This window comes from Bacillus rossius, chromosome 3, assembly GCF_032445375.1.
Source record: "Bacillus rossius redtenbacheri isolate Brsri chromosome 3, Brsri_v3, whole genome shotgun sequence".
Lineage (NCBI taxonomy): Eukaryota > Metazoa > Arthropoda > Insecta > Phasmatodea > Bacillidae > Bacillus > Bacillus rossius.
The window spans coordinates 69,385,543-69,405,347 of NC_086332.1; the positions used below are offsets into that span (position 1 = coordinate 69,385,543).

At 36.2% G+C, this 19,805-nt stretch overlaps 1 protein-coding gene across 3 annotated transcripts in view; it reads left to right on the forward strand.

Moving 5' to 3' along the window:
* The window catches only part of LOC134531457 (putative inorganic phosphate cotransporter), a 53,499-nt gene extending 49,538 nt beyond the window's left edge, over positions 1-3,961 (forward strand). For all 3 annotated transcript variants that reach the window (XM_063367170.1, XM_063367169.1, XM_063367171.1), the window contains one exon: positions 3,438-3,961. In XM_063367170.1, the coding sequence (XP_063223240.1) occupies positions 3,438-3,701 (264 nt within the window). In that variant the 3' untranslated portion in view covers positions 3,702-3,961. The remainder of the gene's footprint in view (positions 1-3,437) is intronic.
* Positions 3,962-19,805: the final 15,844 nt, after the last annotated feature.

A 19,805-nucleotide genomic window follows, 5' to 3' on the forward strand; every position in this document is an offset into this window, starting at 1 on the left:
CTCAGTCTTTCAGTGATCCATAAAGGTTTCCCAACATTGATGGGTCAATCATTTCCATTGGCTTGGGGTCTTTCAGCATATGTCAGATTAACGATATTCCAATTAACTATTAGAAAATTTGCAATGCGCAGATGTTTGTAAGACAGCTTCGTGGTTTAACGTACAGGTAAATGTTATAATCTGTACAAACAATTATAAAGGGAAACAATGTCGAACCCAATGCTAGCACTGGATGTCTCTGCATTGCAAGCGACTATTGCACAAACTATTGATAACGTACACCAACTTTTGTCTTCTGTAAAGGTAACCATTATTAGCTTACAATTTGCCAAAGGAACAGTTTAAATCAATTAATGTATGTATGTAAAAAAAGTTTGTTTTCAAACAGTACCCAAAACAAGGATACTTCTGTATAAATTCCTTATTCTATAAATTTGACGCACCAAACGTCATACTAATGTGGTAGGGACGAAATATCAAAAATCTTACTCATTGAAACTTTGGCCCAAAAATTCCTTTAAGAAATTTTAAAAAATAAAGAATTTTCCAACTGCATCCATTATGAAACATGATTTTAGTGGTTACTTTTATTTACAAATAAAAAGTTAATGTTGAGGGTCACAAATATCTTGTCCATGCTGACTGTCACTTATCTGGGAGTGAGCCTGACTCTGCGGGAGAAGGTTCCCACCGTTTCAGCTGTCCGCTCAAGCTTTGAAGGGTCCCCATTCCCCGGATGAATTGTCTGTTGAGGTGTTGTAGCTGTTGCCGGATCTAGTATCCGAGACAGAATACAAAAGATCCACAAAAAGGGTGTATGAGGCGATTCAAATGGCCGCTCGACACTCATGACAACACTATGCCTTCTCGTGGCACCAGTGGTGTTTACCAAAGAGGGCTCTACAGGGAGAACCTCAGTTTACTAAAAGGGGTACCGGAAATGGTGAAAGGGCTGAATCTGCTGGCAAAATTAGATGCGACTGTAACCTTTCTGAGAGTTTAGAACTCCCGAGTCCCCAGACCACCAGACCCTGTGTGCAGTATGTAAACACTGTAGCTGGATGAGACAATGAATCAAACCATGGCTGTAAATTAAAAATGGTAGGTGGATAAATCAAGAGCGTCCCCCTGGAAAAGACTATTGTGGTTTTGGCCTTCCGCAGAGATTAGCGCTCTAAAAACAAAGAGGTCCATGGGACCCCACGTCAGTGGGAAAACAAACCAGTCCCTATGCAGGCTGTATACCCAGGTGCAAACCATCATGGTCGAGGGATCCTCTGCAGGCCGGGAAATCCTGTGGGAAAAATCCCCCACGAGGGTCCTCCTGTACATTTAAAACAATCTGTGGTCTGTGGAGTACCATACGCTGATCACAATATGGACATCTACTCCCGCCCAAGAACCCTAAGGATCAGATTAATGTTGGTTATGTTGTGGCAGTGGTTAACTCCTATGCTTATAGTAAGTCCATCAGGGACCACCATCCCGATAGTGGGTTGGTGCAGTGAGAGGCGAGTAATATCTAGCCTGACAGAGGTGGTAGATATAGGATACACCCCGACCCTACCGCTGGTCTTTTGGGTGACTGAGGGTTCCCAGAGTAAAGCGGAGGAGGGATTAGCACTAAGGATGTTCCGATCATGGGCTTATGGTCAGAATAAATGTCTTAGTTTGCAAATCTGCGCGCCATTATTGAAGTAAAAGAAACATAGTTTGGTGACTCAAAACAGTACATTGCATGCCCCGGAAGGGCTTATGGCTATGAGTGGCCAAATAATTATCAATCTATTTATGTGTATATTATATTATTACACTTTCGTTTTTATATTCTCACATTTAAATGCACCTGAGATAATTCCCACTAAAGAAATGTGCTCATGTAACATGGATATTTTTGTAATGGTTCCATCTCATTCCTTAGCCCGATATATGTTAATTTGTTAGCATACATTAAATTGTATTTTAAGAGAGCAGACTTTATAGAAAAAGCTAACTTTTATATAAAATTAGTCTTTTGATGCATCTATATAAGTCCGTAAATATATTCTTTGAATATTTCGACCCTAAGAGACTAACAACGCCATCTTGTCGGTGACGGGGTGTAGAGGGAGTGGCAGTGAACTACATGCATGACTAAAAGAAAAATAGTGTACTCTATTTTCTAATAAAATTTATGTTTAACTTGAAAATTCATTTTTTTTTTTACAATTTGCACGAACCTATAAAAATACATATATAATCATTTCTAACGTGTTTTTTAAAATTAAATTCAGGTGTATGTAAAGTTAATGTTACGTTATCTGGAACACATAACAAGGTGTTTGGGGATTCTTATAACCTTACTCTAATGGCCTGTAGGGCACGGTGACAAATTTAAGAAAGTAACACTTTGTCAATAAATATGTGTACGAAAATGAGTCTTTAAAGGCTACATACACATTCATAAATCCTCAGAGGAAAAGAGCGCAGGCCAGGCCTTCGGGACTACTATATGCGGTCTGCATGTATCCGTCTCTAAACACTTTCCGGAAATTTAAGGAATAACTGTGAATACTTGCCTCAAAACTTGTTCAGATGTGACAATGGCATCTGAAGACGATGTATTGGCGGTTGTTGTGTTGTTAGTTTCATTAAAAAAAACATTTTGTAGAAATTACTAAGAAACTTAATTTAAAAGACTGAAATGCAAAAATTTAAGTTCGTAAACTTCATCACTTAAAGGTATCAGCTTCGTTGTTTCTTTACATTTTTTTACTCTTTTCTCTAAATACTCCTTATTTTGTTTATTTTTGGTTTCGACTAGAATTTTTTTTACGATATTTGGCTTAATTGTTTTTAATATTTCGATTTAATGCGCATAGGCATTTTCTTATTTTCATTCATCATTCGTACTCGTCACTTTTCAACAGCAATAGGCATGGTTATGATTCTTATGTTTTGTATAAACTATTCCATTACGTCGCGATACATGGTACTGCAGCAGCAACTGCACCGGACTGGCGGCGCAAGACCACACACGCTCAGGCCGGCCTGTGCAGTCCGGTACTGCGCAGGCTCGACTGACTATTTTTCCATTCGTCTTCGGCGGCCTGTCCAGTGCTTCAGAACTGCGCAGTTGCGTGCCACACACGCTCCGTGTGTCCCGAAGTCCTTGCCTGCGCAGTTTATCCTCTGAGGATTTTAGGAACATGCTTGGGGGCCCTTTACAAAGTTCTGGATCGGATGAAATTCGTGCATGTTCGAGTTTCAAATTTAAAAACTGTGTTTTAGCGGTGCTGCCAATACATCGGCTGCATTGCTTCCGAGTTAACGTCACACCAGGTGACAGAAGCAGCGAAAACTTGCACGTGACTTTATCCTCCTCCTCCTCCTCCCATTAGGGACGAAGACGATTTGGTGTGTATCCAAAACTGCGATATTCTTATTTATTGTCGTAGGAAACACTGACGGCGTGGAGCAAGATCTTCTACGTGTCAGCGGTCGTCTCAGCGCTCCCCTACGTCATTTTCTTCGTGTTCGGTTCGACGGACGAGCAGCCGTGGAACAAGCCCGAGAACCTGGTTGGACGCCGCGGCAGCTTCAAGCAACAATCTCCGAGCGACATATTCCAAGCAACAAGCTCCAAGCTTCAAGCTCCGAGCAACAAGTTGGACGAGCAAGTCGCCCCCGGCTCAGACCGCCCCCACTTGGACAGCGTGTGAGGCGTGTTCACACATCACGCACGCAAAACCAGTTCGCTGAATTCGCATCCCGTTGGTTAGACAACGAAGCCCTGATCTGATACGGAGTCGCATCGTAAGTTTCCTAGACCTATACGCGTATATCCATATAAATTTAAAATTCCATGCAGAAAACTACAAAAAATTATTACAACATCAATTTCAATAATTATGTACTTATTTTAAAAATGTACTTTAAGAATGCAAGTTAACAACCTATTTTAATAAACTTATTCTGATGATATTTTTAAATTATTAAATAAAAGTATGTGGACAAAAAGCAAAAACGTTTCAAAGATTTAATATGATTTGTGAAGGAAAATTAAATAGTACATAGTGTAAACATATAGTTTTTATTTTTATTTCCTGTCAATATAGAACTGCTAAATCCCTTAAAGTTTAAATGTGTCATTCAAATTATATTACAATTAAATAACGTTATGATAATGAAACATTAAAATTATTTTGGAACATTACATAAATGTGCTTGAATATATCATGCTAGGAAATAGTTTAGCATCAATATATCCCCTGTTATTATGTATGATATATTTGGTTAAATGTTACCTTTTCGTCTTTTTCATGGAAGTACCACTGCAAATAAAATATTTTGTTAGTTAAGCAATGACAATTTTCATCATGAATCCTACCAACCTACTTTATTAAAAACCTTAACAGACATGCAGAGTTACATAAACTATTCAAATGAAAGGTTGCTTTAAGTGACAACCTCTAATTCAGGTGTTTTTGTTGGCATGTATGTTATGCAAAGGTTTAAAACAGCGCGTCGTGGGCTTTATGCACCTATTGTTGGGTAGCTCTAGTAAGACACGCCAGCAGGAAGCAAAAGTAGAGAAGCCACACAGTATTTAACTCCAATGAGACGAGGCATACACAAGCTTGGCCAATACGGAAGCCAATGGAAGGATATCCAAAGTAGTTTTACCATCTTCTGTGTTTTAAGTTGCCTTCTAATTTTCGCGTTGTCTTGCAAAACGTGGTACAATTTTGCTTCCAGTTGGACTATCAGTAACAGTACTACCTCGGTGCTGCCTTGTTCACTTTCAATCTTTCCATTGTTGTATATTGAGTAAGGTGCTTTAGTAACATTTGTAAAAATGGCTAGTTTTTTCCACTGAGAAGGTGCCTCAGTATCAAATTCAGTTGTCTCTTTTCCCAGTGTCTATTTTATGTGCATCCTTCTTTTGGAAAATACCTGTTATCAACATCAGAACGACAGTCAAGTCCTGTTCATATGCTATGGGATAAATAGTTGTTAATCATTTCTTATTTTGGCTGTTAGGATAAGATAACATGGCCCAGTTTGTTTTCTTATCAAATAGTTTTTCAACTAATAACAATGTTCTTTAAGGTTCCAGGTTTTTATCTGTTGTCATATCAGTTAGAAGGCTCCGCCGTGCAAATAGTGTTTGGCTACCAGAAAAAGACCCCTGGCTAGCTATAAAGCCATTCCACCTTCCTGACTCAGTTGATTCTCAATCATAAAGATTCCTGCTACAATAAAGAATAAAACATCAGTACGATACTGTGCAACATCGAAAGTGGAGATAGTTGCAATCCACTTTAAGGTATTTTTGTTGAGGTATTTAGAGACTTTACAAGATAAATGAGGGAAATCAGAATGGGGGGGGGGGGGGTTAAAAATGGGAATGACCTATGGTGCTAAAACATCCCAGCATTTTTCTGCTGAAAAAATGGAGAGTTAAGTAGTGAGGATGATGGAGAGAGCGAGAGAGAAAGATCAATAGAGAGAGGGAAGAGAAATGATGATGTAGGCCACAGGTGGTTTTTGTGGCAGAAAACATCGGGTGTCTATGTAGACGTGGGGTTCCGGAGGAAATGTTCCTTGTAAAATAAATAAGAGTAGGCGGATGCTGGAAAAGAGTGAATAAGAGAGGGAAATGGAAGTACGTCTTTGCGAGGAACCTGATATAAATACGCAGACTCTAGCCTCCCTGTGACACTTCTCTGACGCCTCCTCGGCAAACACTCAGCATCGGCGCTTCCTTTCTTCCTCTTTTTCCAATCTCGTACAGTCCACAACAAGACAGAGTTCAGCACTCACCACTCTCATCTGCATCAATGCTTCGTGAACAATATTAAATTTAATTTGAGCAACCATCGATTGTTAAAAAAATGTTTATTGGCTGACACCGGCAGCGTTAATACTGACAAACACTTGTGTAAATAAAAAGGAGGTTCAGCTCTGGTATAAGCCGAAGAATTGGAAAAACACGATCCATTATAAATTGACCATTTGACATCCGATGGTGTGCAGACCTTAATACTCTGAATTTTCATCTGCGAGAACAGCTGAGAATCAGTGGAACAATACTGGAAAATTATTGAAAAGACTTCAAAATGTTTCATAATGGAGCAGTTTGAAAAGTTTTATTGCTGGAAATTCACCGATTGGCATTTGTTTTAAATTATTCATATATATAGAGTAAAGGTGTAAACTCACCAACTGCTCGACATTCCACAAATGTTATTAGGAACAATTTCAACTTTACTTTCATATCCCTTTTTAAATTTTTTTTTATAGAAAGACCTTTTTGGGCAGTGAAAATCGGTAAGAAAACCAATGCTTCCACGTAAGTTATTTTTAACATTGTATAAATGTGTGTGTGCATACACTATGATTTAGAGAAACATTTTAAACGACTGTTTCAATGTGTTTCGTGACATCTAGGAGGACCATTTACATATTTATGCTTTAAGATACCCAGAACTGAAAACAAAGTTATACTAATTAATTTATACTGGCATCACATTTTCCAAAGAGCACCTTCTTTATTTTATTTTAAAGAAAGGAGATTTAAAAGTTTATAAGGGGGAGAGTATACACCGGAAGACGCCATATGGTCTTCAACAGTTCTTATGCCATAATATATTTTTTACAATTAATTTAGAAAACATACCTTTGTTGGAGCAGAGAACTAACTTTAAGCATTTTATAAATACCATTTAAATAGTGCATATTAATATTATTATAGTTAAAGTAATTCCTAAAATGCGTTAAATACTATACGCAAATACCTTCACATAGTAAAATATTTTTAACATTCAGTCATTATTTACTTCATGCATATAATTGAGTTATATAATTTTTGGTTAAAATTTTTTTTAGAAAACTGAATAAAATTGTTATTGCCTAAAATCTGTTGAAACAAGACGGTATGTTTCGCTTCCTATACCTCCAACTAAAGGGGGATTAGGCCCCGTAATATTTGGCTATTCCAACTTCTTGCTATAATCCTAATTTTGAACTACTAATACCAATATTTGGGATGTCAAGGCATAAATCATTTTTCCCAGAACTTCTATATCTTGTTGAAAGCACATATTTACTATCAGGCTCTATTATGTAAGACCCGTGAGGTAATAACTTTTTTACGCGGGTAACTTCGAAACTGTCATAATAATCACACCAGTTCTCGATTTTTGACTTGAACAAGTAGCCAAGCTAAGTCCTATGTCATGTCAAAATATATAATAAAAGCACGGTAATTTTATTACAAGCTATATCAAAACACAAAATATTTTAAATTGCTCCTGATTATTCTTGTCAATTTTATGATGGTTTTCTCCGTGTGCTCCCGATTATTCTTGCCAATATTTTTATGGTTTTCTCCGTGTATTCTTGATTATTCCTGTGCTTCTGGCTATTTATGAGAAACCGATCCCTGCATGAAGGATTTTTTACCTAATGAGACATGTCTTTTCATTCAGAGTTACATTTAATTAGTATATTTCTGCTACTAAATCAGCACTTGTAATATTTTTACCAGGTTGAATTCAAAAAATAAACATCCATTACTCAGTCAAATAATAAGCTCTGAGACATCTGAGAAACACTAGGTACAATAAATACAAATGCGGAGAAATATGGTGGTGGGGTTTCTGGGACATACATAGTCTGGAGTAGTCTCCACAGTGTGGTGGATAGAGAGGTTTGTAGAATAAAAATAAGAAAGGCAAACTTGCTGTCGAAGTCGATCCCTTGTATCTCAGGAGTTTTCGGTGAGAGTGGTAGCAACTTTTGACGTAGCGAAAGCCGTGGGAGTTGGTACCGAGGTTGTCAAGGCCACCAATATATTGCACGAATCGTTATTCTGGCCTTTATCCATAGTGCAATTTCAGTAAAAAAAAAAGTAAGTCAGTTTGTTTTTGGTTTTTGTTGCTGTATATAATTTAATTTCTATTTACGCGAATATTAGCCTGTAAATCATAGTTTGGCTGAGATATCAAACAGGGGGACTATTGTTTTGGTTCGATGTTAAAAGTCCGTACATTAAATGGATTTAAAAGAAAAAATATAAAATTGCTATTTTGATTACTAAGAATTAAAAAAAAATATGGTTTATAAGATTTTTTGCATTCTTGTCGGTTTGTTTATTCGCCTGTTTGTCAGCATTTTGTTTGCCTGCTTGTTTCGGCATAAATCGAAAACTATTTGACGGATTTTGATTTAACTGTGTTTTATAAATATCTGTAGCTTACTTAAACGCTAGGATTAATTCTACAAAGTGTTCCCCATAAATCAACGTAAATGAGAGAACTGTTAATAGGCCAATTAATTATGGCTATAAATCAGAAAGCTGACATTCAAAAAGTGTCGTATAGTTTTAGAGTTGTGAGAATTTTTTTTCAAAAGATTTTATATCGCTAATCTGCACCTAATTATTATAAAATGCGTCTAAAAGTATTTTTGGACACAATCATAAATAACCCTACTACTGATATTAATGCAAAATCAAAACAAACATTCTAAACTTTAAGGGGGTAAATTGTGATTGCCGCGACTTATGAGGCACCATTTTTCAATCGGGTAACTTTTACTATTCACAATGTAAAAAAAATTCTTTGCCTAAATAGCAAGTTATTTGCTTCAATTAGCAATATTTTCAAATAACTTGTTAAGTTTTCAAAGTATGGCCAGTTAAATCTACCCGATTCAAAAATGTTTTGCCTCATAAGTCTTTCAAATACTTACTTGTCTTACAATTTTTTTGCAAGCGAAGCCGTGGGTTAGTATATAGTAACAAGAAGCTTATTTAGTCTAGAGAGATTGACTTTATTTCGTGGTACTATGCTATGCTCCACACACGCTTGCAAATTAACTAAACAAATTTATTTCGTTCAATAACTTCTGCTACGTTTTACTTTCATTTGTATTGTATATGGTTGTGTCATACGGATTAATATTACTTTTTTTAAATCTATTTTAGGGGATGCCAGAGAACCCTGCGACAGTGAAAATGTTATTCAAATGTTTAAATTTATCTGTTTAATCCTACTCCAGATATCAAGGTAATTATTGCAAGTACCTATCTAATATAAATAACTAGCGAGCCGTTTCGGCTCTGCACGGTTGCGATCTACTAATGTGGCGGCATTTTAATCTATGTAGTAAGTACTTATAAGTATCAAGTTCTAGCAAGTGTCTAGTGTTTTCAAAAAAATAACATACAAACACAACTGTCCATAACTATAGAATTTCTGAGTAAACAACGTTGAAATCTGTTTTCTTATAAGACAAAAAAAAATATTTTCTTAGAAGTCATTCCAAATAGCTTCGCCGATAAATTTTTATCTTTTAACCAATGTTAAAAGATATAAATGGTTACTGTGAGTCATTTAAAGAGGAAAGACATGTGATATCGTGGACTTCTCTTTAGGTCTTTTTAAGATCTACAATTCTGTAGTACAATATTTTGTTGTATCAGTCATGTATAAGTCAGCTTAAGCAGTATAAGCGCCCTAAAAGCGTATTTTTACGACTTGATTGCAAAAAAACAATATTTATCTATTGTTTCTAAATTTTCTATTAACCTTAATGCACATAAATTATCCGGAATATATTATCTAAATCAAAATCCATTGTGTAGTTAAGACTCGGGTAGTGGCTCTGTGGGATAGGTACTATTTAGTGATGTCCCTCTTTATCTTATAATATAAATTTAAATTATATTAATCTTGCCTTATTTGAAGAAAAACAAGCTTTGGCAAGTCTGATTCAGAAGCTGAAGCCAGAAGCCCGGTAGAGAAATATGACGAAAACCAACCTCCAGTAAAGCTTGAAGCACCCCCGGATCCATATTTCTTGATTATTCCTACCGTCGTATCTGTTTTCCTTTCATCCATTTTACCGCAACTCTGCCCCGCTCTCTGGCCGCAAGAAAAAGGCCAGGTAGGCTCCATTCCCACGCTAGCAATCCGAACAAGCTCCTAGCCTCGTTGCTTTGCGTTGCTCACTGCAGCAAAGATATGCTGTATGCGCCTTATTGCCGCTGTGGAGTACTCATTGCTTCACACATGAGATTTTATTTTAACATGTAGACCGGATTTATAATCTACCCAAAAAACGTATTGACGCAAAGGTGGCAAAACGCAACCAAAACAAGTAAATCACAGTCGTTTATAAAGCGCGCAAGTCGCAAGACGTCACCAACCCTAAAACTTAAATTTGTAAAACATTAGGTAACATAGTTTTACACCGTGCTTCTTTTGATATTTATAATATATCACGAAAACCAAAGAAGTGGACAACATATTTATTTTAAAAAATTATTTTCTATCACTGTAAGAAAGTTTAACGAGTGCAAACACAAAAAGAACATCGTGGGCACATAACATCTGCGTCTCTAAAAGTTTTCGGAACACTTCTCTTTAAATATTTCCGTCGGAAACGTAAGACAAAAAGGCAAGAAAGTTGGAAGTTGAAAAACACTTGCATTGCGTTTTTGTGCCTGGCGTAGTGTACTAACCAATACGTACTCTAAAATGTGGTTTCCGAACATTTTACAGCTTACGTTCTTGCGTAGATTATAAACCAGGCCATAGGCTAGGTTTGTTTATTACGCCAGAAACGCTAGGGGAAAATATTTTAAAAACGAAGATTTCAAATACTCCTTTTTTAAAACTGCGCAAGACGCAAACTTTCAACGCAGGCTTCGGTTAGCTTCCAATATCTTGCATTTTGATTTGTGCTTTCGCCTTCCATTTTTGGAGTGAAGAGTTCCTTAAACTTTTTAAAGACATTATGTACGTATAAGGTAATGATATTCCTTTTTTATGTATATGTCACATTTAAATTCGTCAGATAAAATTAAATAAATTAATTTTCTTTTCGTGAAAAATAAAAATAATAAAATAGGCTGGTGATTAAAATTTATTAACTACTTTGTTTTGAAATTTTATTTTATCTTGCGACTTGCGTGCATTATAAACGACTGTGATTTTCTTTCGTTGGTTGCGTGTTGCGTTCTTGCATTATTTGCGTAGTTTATAAATTCTGACCTTGGGATGCAGTTTATTTTACATCGGTTTCAGAACTCTGAACTAGCAATTAGGCCATTTCATACATCAATGGACATGTTGTTTTTCAAGGCTGGCATGTAAAGACCAATAATAATGTAAAACGCAGTTTGCAAGAATATCATAAACGTTGCACGTCATTGTCTGCTCCGTTATGACGGAGGCAACACTATCAATTTTTTTCAAGTGATTTAAACAATGTTATTTAGTATCATATTAACTTAATATAATAAAGGTAATGTGTGAGTATATATTTTTTGTTGTTTGTAAGAAGAAAACTCCAAAAAAAAAAACTGGACACGTTTTAAAAAATTTTAAATTAAAAAAAAATTGTTTGCATGAGATATAAAAATATTTGTAAACTAAACCAGAGGAAAAAACCAAATTACTGCTTTCTTGACTAACACTGACTAAACCGATAAGGCTAAACAAATTAACCTTTGCCACTCCTGCACTTCCGTGCGAGCTGGCACGTGGTACACACGCGTGTTCCATATATGCTAACTTATAAATCTTTTAAGACTATTTATGTCACGTGAACATAATTTTAGGATCTTCATCTACATTTTCTGTTACTACGCTCACCAAAATATCGAGAAAATACTTATTAAATCATTTGGAATTGATGGCGGGTTTGTACTCGACATAAAATTTAGATACTTTTATTTTTATTGCAATGTTTGAAAGAAAAACCTACTATGTTGAAAATATTTGTCTACCAGTCTGAACTTCGGTGGCACAATCGGTAATTAATAAAGGTAAGCCAGGTTAGCTACAGTATGGTGTGAATCCTATCTCCTGAGTACAGGTTAAGGCTCTTCACACCCTCCGCTTGGAGTCTGGCAAGCACAAGCTGTCTGAGATGGACACTTTTCCAAAAGGGGTAGGTGGTAGGGCTCACTCCGCCACCCCGGGAAAATTAAATCAACCCTGTTACGAAACTTAAACCATTGCACCTTGTGCGAGGGATTATGCAAGGTTATTGACGGGTCACAACGCCAGTCGTTAAGGTAATTAAACACAAGTAGCATGAAATATAACTAACTTTTTTTTCATAAGGCAAAATTTAGTCCTGGCGAAAAATATTTGAAAATTTGAGACGATAATTACTTTACGAGCTTCAAACTCTGCTGTGTAATGAATACATCTGTATTTCTCTATTCCCTACTCCTCTCCATATTTCTTTTCCAATAAATTCCACCTTACAAATGTTTCATTTGGGCAGCAGGTTACTGTAAAAAGTTTCCGTGTATTTTGACGTCCTGTAAGGAAGAATTTAAAAGAATACGGAATAAGGTATTTAAAGAAAATGAAGAATAGTCAGAAATAACAAAAGTATATTATAATATTTACACCTAAATTTAATTTTGTGTAAGAATCTAGTGTTTAGAATTACCGGGAAAATGTTTAGCACTTTTATTTCCGTACAGACCTTGGCGAATGTGGCTCACAGATATGTTTTTATTGAATGCCGTATTTTTTTGAACATTTTTTCACTTCGTTAGCTTGTACGGCATTAGATTGCTTGGACTTTAAAAGGCATAGTTATTTACACGAGTCAACTGAATCAACAACAAGCATGAATAGTTATAGGGAGAAATATAAACAGAAATATGTCACCTTAGATTTAGAAGTTTATAAAAGTAACAATAACAAGAATTAATTCTACTTTAGTATTAAGAATGTTTTACTTTGGTAAGGCAGAGAGAGCTCTTAAATATATATTTTTTTGGTGCTAAAACCGAACATTTTGATAAAAAATTGTATTTGCTAAGAATAAATCTAGCAGATAAAACCAATGATATTACAAGTTTCATAAATTCATCTATACTTAAATATGTTTTCTCCTAGTAAAATTAACATTGATAACAAAGACAGAATAAAAATTATTAATTACAGTTAGCTGTTTCTATCACTTCCTCTTAAAATGAAAATCCTTTATAGGTTAATTTCCTATTTTTTTTTCGGGATGGAAAGAAATAATAACATAGAAAGGCATGACTTAAAACACCCACAACTTAAAAAATTCATAAATTATAAATATATATAAAACATTACATGACTGGAACTGTCATTAGTAATAACAAGTTTTAAATAAACAGAAACCAGTTAGAACAATCATAGCTTACAAAATCCCAACTAAGAAACATAATAAGTTACATAATCATAACTTAGACGTTTCAAGATTCAGAAACTCACAACTTATAACAATTAAATAGAAATGTCCTTACTTAGAAAATTGTAAACCATAAAATTGAATCGGAACTGCCATGATTTAGAAAATTTAACTTAGAAAAAGACTACAACGAATCACGCAACCTCAATATAACTAAGAAACTTACAATTTACATATGTATTTACTTATGAATAGGTAACTTACAAATAGGTTACACCATGCCAAGAAATTTAGAAACTTAATAAGTAGAAACACACATTTAAAAATAGTAAAAATTAGAATTTCGTCATAAACCACTGCAATCATTTATATAATCGTGAATTAGAACTACACATTACCTGCTCACCTAAGTTGGAAACACGAAGATTAGAACTATCATTACTTAGGAACACACAACTTATAAATTCCATAAATTAGAAACGCGATGCTCACAAACACACAACGTCCAACCAAATAAATTATAATCCTAAAAATGTGGACAAACACAACTTACAACTTTCGAAACGTAAAAACATGGAACTTAAAAACACGCAACGCTGGACCACATAACTTACACAGGTCCTTAAAGCATGTCAGTGGACATATGCCGCAAAATACAAGCAGCCACGGAGCCAGGTTGCGAAGTACAGTTAAAGACCCTTAAACTCGTGCTCAAAGAGGATATGGTTATAAATACAGTATGACCATGCACTGTATATTTTTTTTGTAAATTAAAAATAAATAAATATTCATGTAAAATTAGAGATATTGGTAAATTTGTACATTCAAATGAAAATAAATGTATTGCTACAAAATATGTAATATTCGCAGTAATACCGGAATCTGATTCTTACCCGGGCATTTATGTTGTCCTAGTACCTCTAATAGTTTAAAGTTATAAGTAAACCGTTCCCTAAAGAACTTACCAATATTAACTGCGCACATAATAGCATTAATAGAACAAAATAAAGTCAAATTGTTGAGTATGCGATATTCTTTCCCATGGTTTAAAAAAAATTATGCTTCAATTAAATATCAATCAAAATTAAAATTGTGCACCAGTTGTCATAAAAAATACTCAGAATTACCTCGAAAAACGTATTTCACATATTTAAAACTAACCATAGCTCTGTGTTTTACAAATATAAATTATTTTTATTGTAATATTACGAACTATTTCTTGGCCTCTAATTTCCAAAGGAATCTATTGTAAACGTACAACATATTTTTCTGTGTAGATAAATATATCTGTTTTCCACGGTAACCCGAAACCACTCCAGCCCAATGCCTTGATGACTTATCTATAAGCGTTAGCTTATTACTTCCCCAATATCCTGAATCGTGTGTTGAGTGCTGCCATCTAATTATGTCGACGACAAATGGCCCAAATAAAAATTTAAAAAACCTCTTTTCATTTTTGTTTCTGAGTAATAGGCTGACGGCGAACATATAGTATCTGTGTGTTTCCTTTATCGGTTCAGCTCTCGATGAAACAGGTTTTACAGTGAAAATTTAGACCAAAATGCTGTCAGTTAATAAAAAATTCGGCAAACTAACTAAGATTATTACAAATTCAAAAAAAAATTCTCAGTAAAACATTCGGAAGCTTCCTGCAAATAAGTTAAATTTTTTTTATTAGAGAGAAGGTTATAGTGAAAATTAAGACCAAAATGGCTGTGTCAGTTAGTAAAAACTTCTGCAAACTAATTGACTAAGCTTATTATAAATGCTATAATATTTATCAGCAAAACTTTCGGAAGCTTCTTGAAAACAAGTTTAATTTGATTATTAGAGAGAAGTTTAAGATTTCTCTGACATTGGAAACCATGCTTTTTCTGATCTGAAAAATGTTATTAATGTTACCGAAATAGCTTTGAGGGTTTGGAGAATATTATCTGCATACCGTGATGTTTTACTAAATTAATTGTTACCTCAAACCTGTTTTTGAGTAGCGTAATTAACCTCGCAGATTGCTCGCGTCACGTCGACTAAACAGTGCTCGGGTTGATGAAAAGCAGTGATTCCCATTAAAGTTCCGGAAGCGTGGTTTGTAATTACGATTGTGCAGGTAACGAGACTATTATTTTCAAGCCTTCTTTTTTGTTTGGCTAAATTTATTTTTGGCCTCCCCTTCACTCCTTGGTTACACCTCTCAACATTATCGCCCATCAATGCATTTTTTGATCTTTTTTACAAACGCGGTAACGCCGATTATCTACCAAATGACCATGCATATCGCGGACTTCAGCAAGTGGTGAAGTGACTAAAGTAACGTCGTAAACCATTTGAGTGGGAGAAGTAAAAGGTTGAATAACATCGAACGGAGTTTATACTGTGCGTAATAAGTAAGTCGGCCAAAAACCACAAGACCAAAAGTTATAGACCGTAAGTAGTTTAGCCGAAAGGCATTAGATAAAACAGGCACTAAACCAAAAGTAATATCTCCGAAATTTCGGTCAAACGACTTTCTATCTAGTGCCTGTTATCCGTTTGTACTACATTTATATAATTATGATGATAATGCATAAGAAGAAAGTACTTTCCACCGCAGGGTTTAATGGTATTCGTATCCATGTAGATACTGAAGTAATGGCACGCATCTGACGGAACGATAAAGCTGGCTGAAATGGCCTCACTCCTGACACGCCCCTTCAAGCGACGAGCGGGAAATCATCCCGCCCGACGACCTCCGGAGGGGACGACTCGACGGCGGCGGTTCTGCGGACTTAATGTTTGCGGGACTCTCGGCAGACGAGTGCCCGCGCGGCTGACGGGGCCGGAATCGATGGGGCTCTCGTGCCAGACGCGAGGAGAGGGTCGTTAGCAACTGGAGATGGGTAGAGGGGTGTGTAGATTCATCCGTGATTGAAAGTCCAATGAATTCGCTGACGGCAGACAAGCGCTCAGCAGAGAGAGAGAGAGAGAAAAAAAAATTGTTCTTCACGTCACGTCGTCACGACCTGATTGGCCTCATGTGGCTTCAGTCGTTTAAACATGTGCCAAGGACATATGCGGTGGTTAGAGGCAAAAGGGGTATAAGTGAAATAATGTAGATTTACATTTAGTTTAATGTTATTATTAAACTTTTTGTAGGTAAAGGGACATTCTTAGTCCCATATACTATAAAGATACTATAAAGATACTGTATACTATAAAGATTTCTGCTGACATGTCACGAGTTATATTTAACTACCTAATCGATAAAATGTTAACTACTATTTTTTTAGAAAATAGGAATGTTAGCCTCCAAACTGTCCTGTATTTACTTATACCTCTTTGCTTTTGGTTGTCTCATATCGATAAAATTATATATATATCACATTTTTATATGGACACAATAACTGCCGTAATTTTGCATGAATCGCTTCCAAACTGATACATCAAATGTAGTTTTTTAGTGGGCAAATTTCCTACCAAAGGGATAGAAATGGGGGAGGTTTTTTTTTATATGTATGTTTAAAAACTTTTGAGTTGACGATGGTTTTGAGGTATATATATATATCATGAAATGAATAAATATATATAAACAATTTCCGGAAGTCGCATCATGGTAACGGCTAAAATATGTATTTATTCGAATTCTATCTAAAATAATCTATAACAATGAAATTTTTTTTTCGAAAACTTGTATATGCTTTGCATCTGTAGTTGAAACAAACATGGGCTGGAGAAATTTTTCAAGACAAATGAAAGTGATTAAGACTAATAAATGAAAGTTTAAAGTTTAAAAAAAGTAAAAACTAAAAAAATACGTGTTGGATAGAGCCAAAATGTATAATGAATTTTAACATAAAATAATAAATGAAATAGTTAACTTGTAAAAATGTTTGCTACAAAGATGGTCACATACAATGAATAGGAACGCTCATAGTGAGGAAGAACTCAGTGGTTGGCCTGCTGTATGGAAACATATCAGCATTTGCCTGGAGTGACTTCCGGTAACCATGCAAAACAGAAATCATGATGCTCGGAGTGGGATTCGAACGCGAGTCCTGTGGGATGCTAATCCGGTGTCTCAACCACTTCACCTCATCGCTCCATAACTGCAATGTAATAATCAAAGTTCAGGATACGTGACGTTACAGGGGGTTGTCAATACTTGCGCTGGATAGGAGGAAATTAAAAAGGGTTTCTCCAAGAGGGTGAGTAGACTAACGATCGAAACCAAAACCGCCCGCCTCCAACTTTCCACAAAACAGAGTCAAGGTTAGACGCCGCTCTGGTTAATTTCTGAGTGGGAAGTTTTAAGGGTAGTATCTAGGACTTCTGAGGAGATGTTGAAACCTCCGAAGTTTACTCTGTGTTTCACAGCAGATTTTTTCAGAAGCATTGAATAAGGGTGAAAGGATGGTTTGGGACCCGAGGAACGACGTAGAGGTGTTGACATCTTTAACACGGTCGAAAGACTCCCTTCGCTTTGATCACAAGTGAACGAGTCACCAGAATTCCGAGAAATGATACAAGAGCTTTATAAAAAGCCATAACTTTCATGTTTCGCGTCAGATAGTCTATCCAGGTTGGATTTCACAAAAGAAAAAAACATTTACAGTCTTTTTCAAACAAATTCTGTACAAACCATTTGTCAAATACTCTTTTTCATGCCGTAATATTGCATGAATCACCTTCAAACTGATACATAAAATATAGTTTTTTAATGGGCAAATCTCCTACCAAAGGGATAGAAATGGGGATGGTTTTTTTTAAATATTAATGTTTAAACACTTTTGTCCAATTTGTTAAATACTCTTTTTAAAGGTTTCTTCAAAAATATTATTTTACATTTGGAGTACTTTGTTGTAGGACAAACAAAACGTTTGCTGTAACTTCATGTTTTTCATAATTTGGGGAACTACTATATACTTGCGTGTTCATTAAAAACTTTGGTTTGATATTTTTCAGTGAAATGTATTGCCAAATTACACCATTCTCTTTGTATATTTACAAAAATTGTTATTTTTGTAACTATATCGCAAAAAATGTATATGTGTGGTTACATAAAAATACTGTACAGGTAGTAAACTACCGTATATTAGGTATAAAAGAAAAATACATATTCTATATATTATGTATTAGCTATAGGGTTTTCATAGAAAGGAATGAACAGTGAACCTAATAGTTTTTTATATAAATTGGTAATTTCTTTACTTCAGACCTCCAATGTTCACAAGAGGACACTGAAATAATAAGCGAATACTCTCGTAAACACGGTTCTTTAAATGTATTATACATAATTAATTTTCCTTTAACAAGATACTACATAAAATTTGCAGATAGCTCTGCCTACAACACTACCTACCACACACAAAGTTACTCACGTGACTTCTCACCTTGAGGGTGGCGCTCGTCAATGCGGCTATCCTCGGCGGGCAGCGCACTGTAGTTTCTTGTAATAGTTAGAATAAAATATCTAACAAAGCTACACTAACGCTTCCCGGCGGTTGAAACTAGAAACTATTTCTGACGTCAGCCAAGATGGCAGAAATATTCAGTCGACACTAGAGCCATCTGGCAGCCAAACAATTGAATCAAAGATGCCTGTCGTGAGGTCATACGACACGTTCTTCGACAGCTGACGATAGCTGCAGACGGAACTGGGGGATGGGAACGAATGTGTGTGTGTGGCCAGGAGGGCGTACCATAATTTTCTGTCTGAAACACATTACTGCGTACGAAACCTTTTCCCCCGAATCCCTGCCCGCGTACCGCAGTGCGAAGCAGCTGGCCTGGCCCACGTTTGAGGAGGCGTCAGTCACGGCACAACAACCCTGCTCCCACGGGCGTTTCCCCGCATTTGACAGTTCGCCACGGGTTCTTCGTCAGCACTCTTCATGTCGTTCCTCTGGCGGCGGCGGCTGCTGACACACTCTTCGCCCCTCTGCGTGGCTTGCGGCGAGTACCCCACCTCCTGGCCACCGGCAGTCCGCACAGCTCGGTCCTGTTGCTGCATTTCTCCCATGCAACCACTTGGCAACTCGACTGTTGGCGCAGAGAACGAGAGAACGATAAGGCATGCGAAATAAGTGTTCGAAGCCGCATTTCTCCCGATGCTGCAGGATCTCTCACGAGGCACGTAACACACTTATCGAAAATGCCATACGTTTTCCATACCACAACTACAATGATAAGCTTACTTGCTGCATTTGCTTTCCCTGTTATGAGAGTGCAGTTTATATTCCACACGTTCCCTGTGGAATATTGTAGCGACGATTAAAACTTGTCGAGTGATAAACTTTCAATACACAAACTAATATTATGAACCAAATAACAAGAAACCAGTTTATTCATAATATTAGTTGAGAATGACAAGCAGTAGGACACGCTTGCTGTTTAGTAATTAAGGACCAAACACTGAGGTGTACACCCCAAGTAGAAAATATGTGATCAAAAGTTTCAAGAACTTGTTGTGGTAGCACCCAATGTATATGTTGTAACCATTAGTATAAAATCTGAGGGGGGAGGGTGAGAAAAGCGCTTAAAAAATCGTAACTGGAATGATAAATGTATACTCGCGGGCCACCCTGGAAAACCTAAAGATTCACGCCCTCGGCTATAACCAAAGCCAGTCTTAGCCCACGACTGATAACACATGA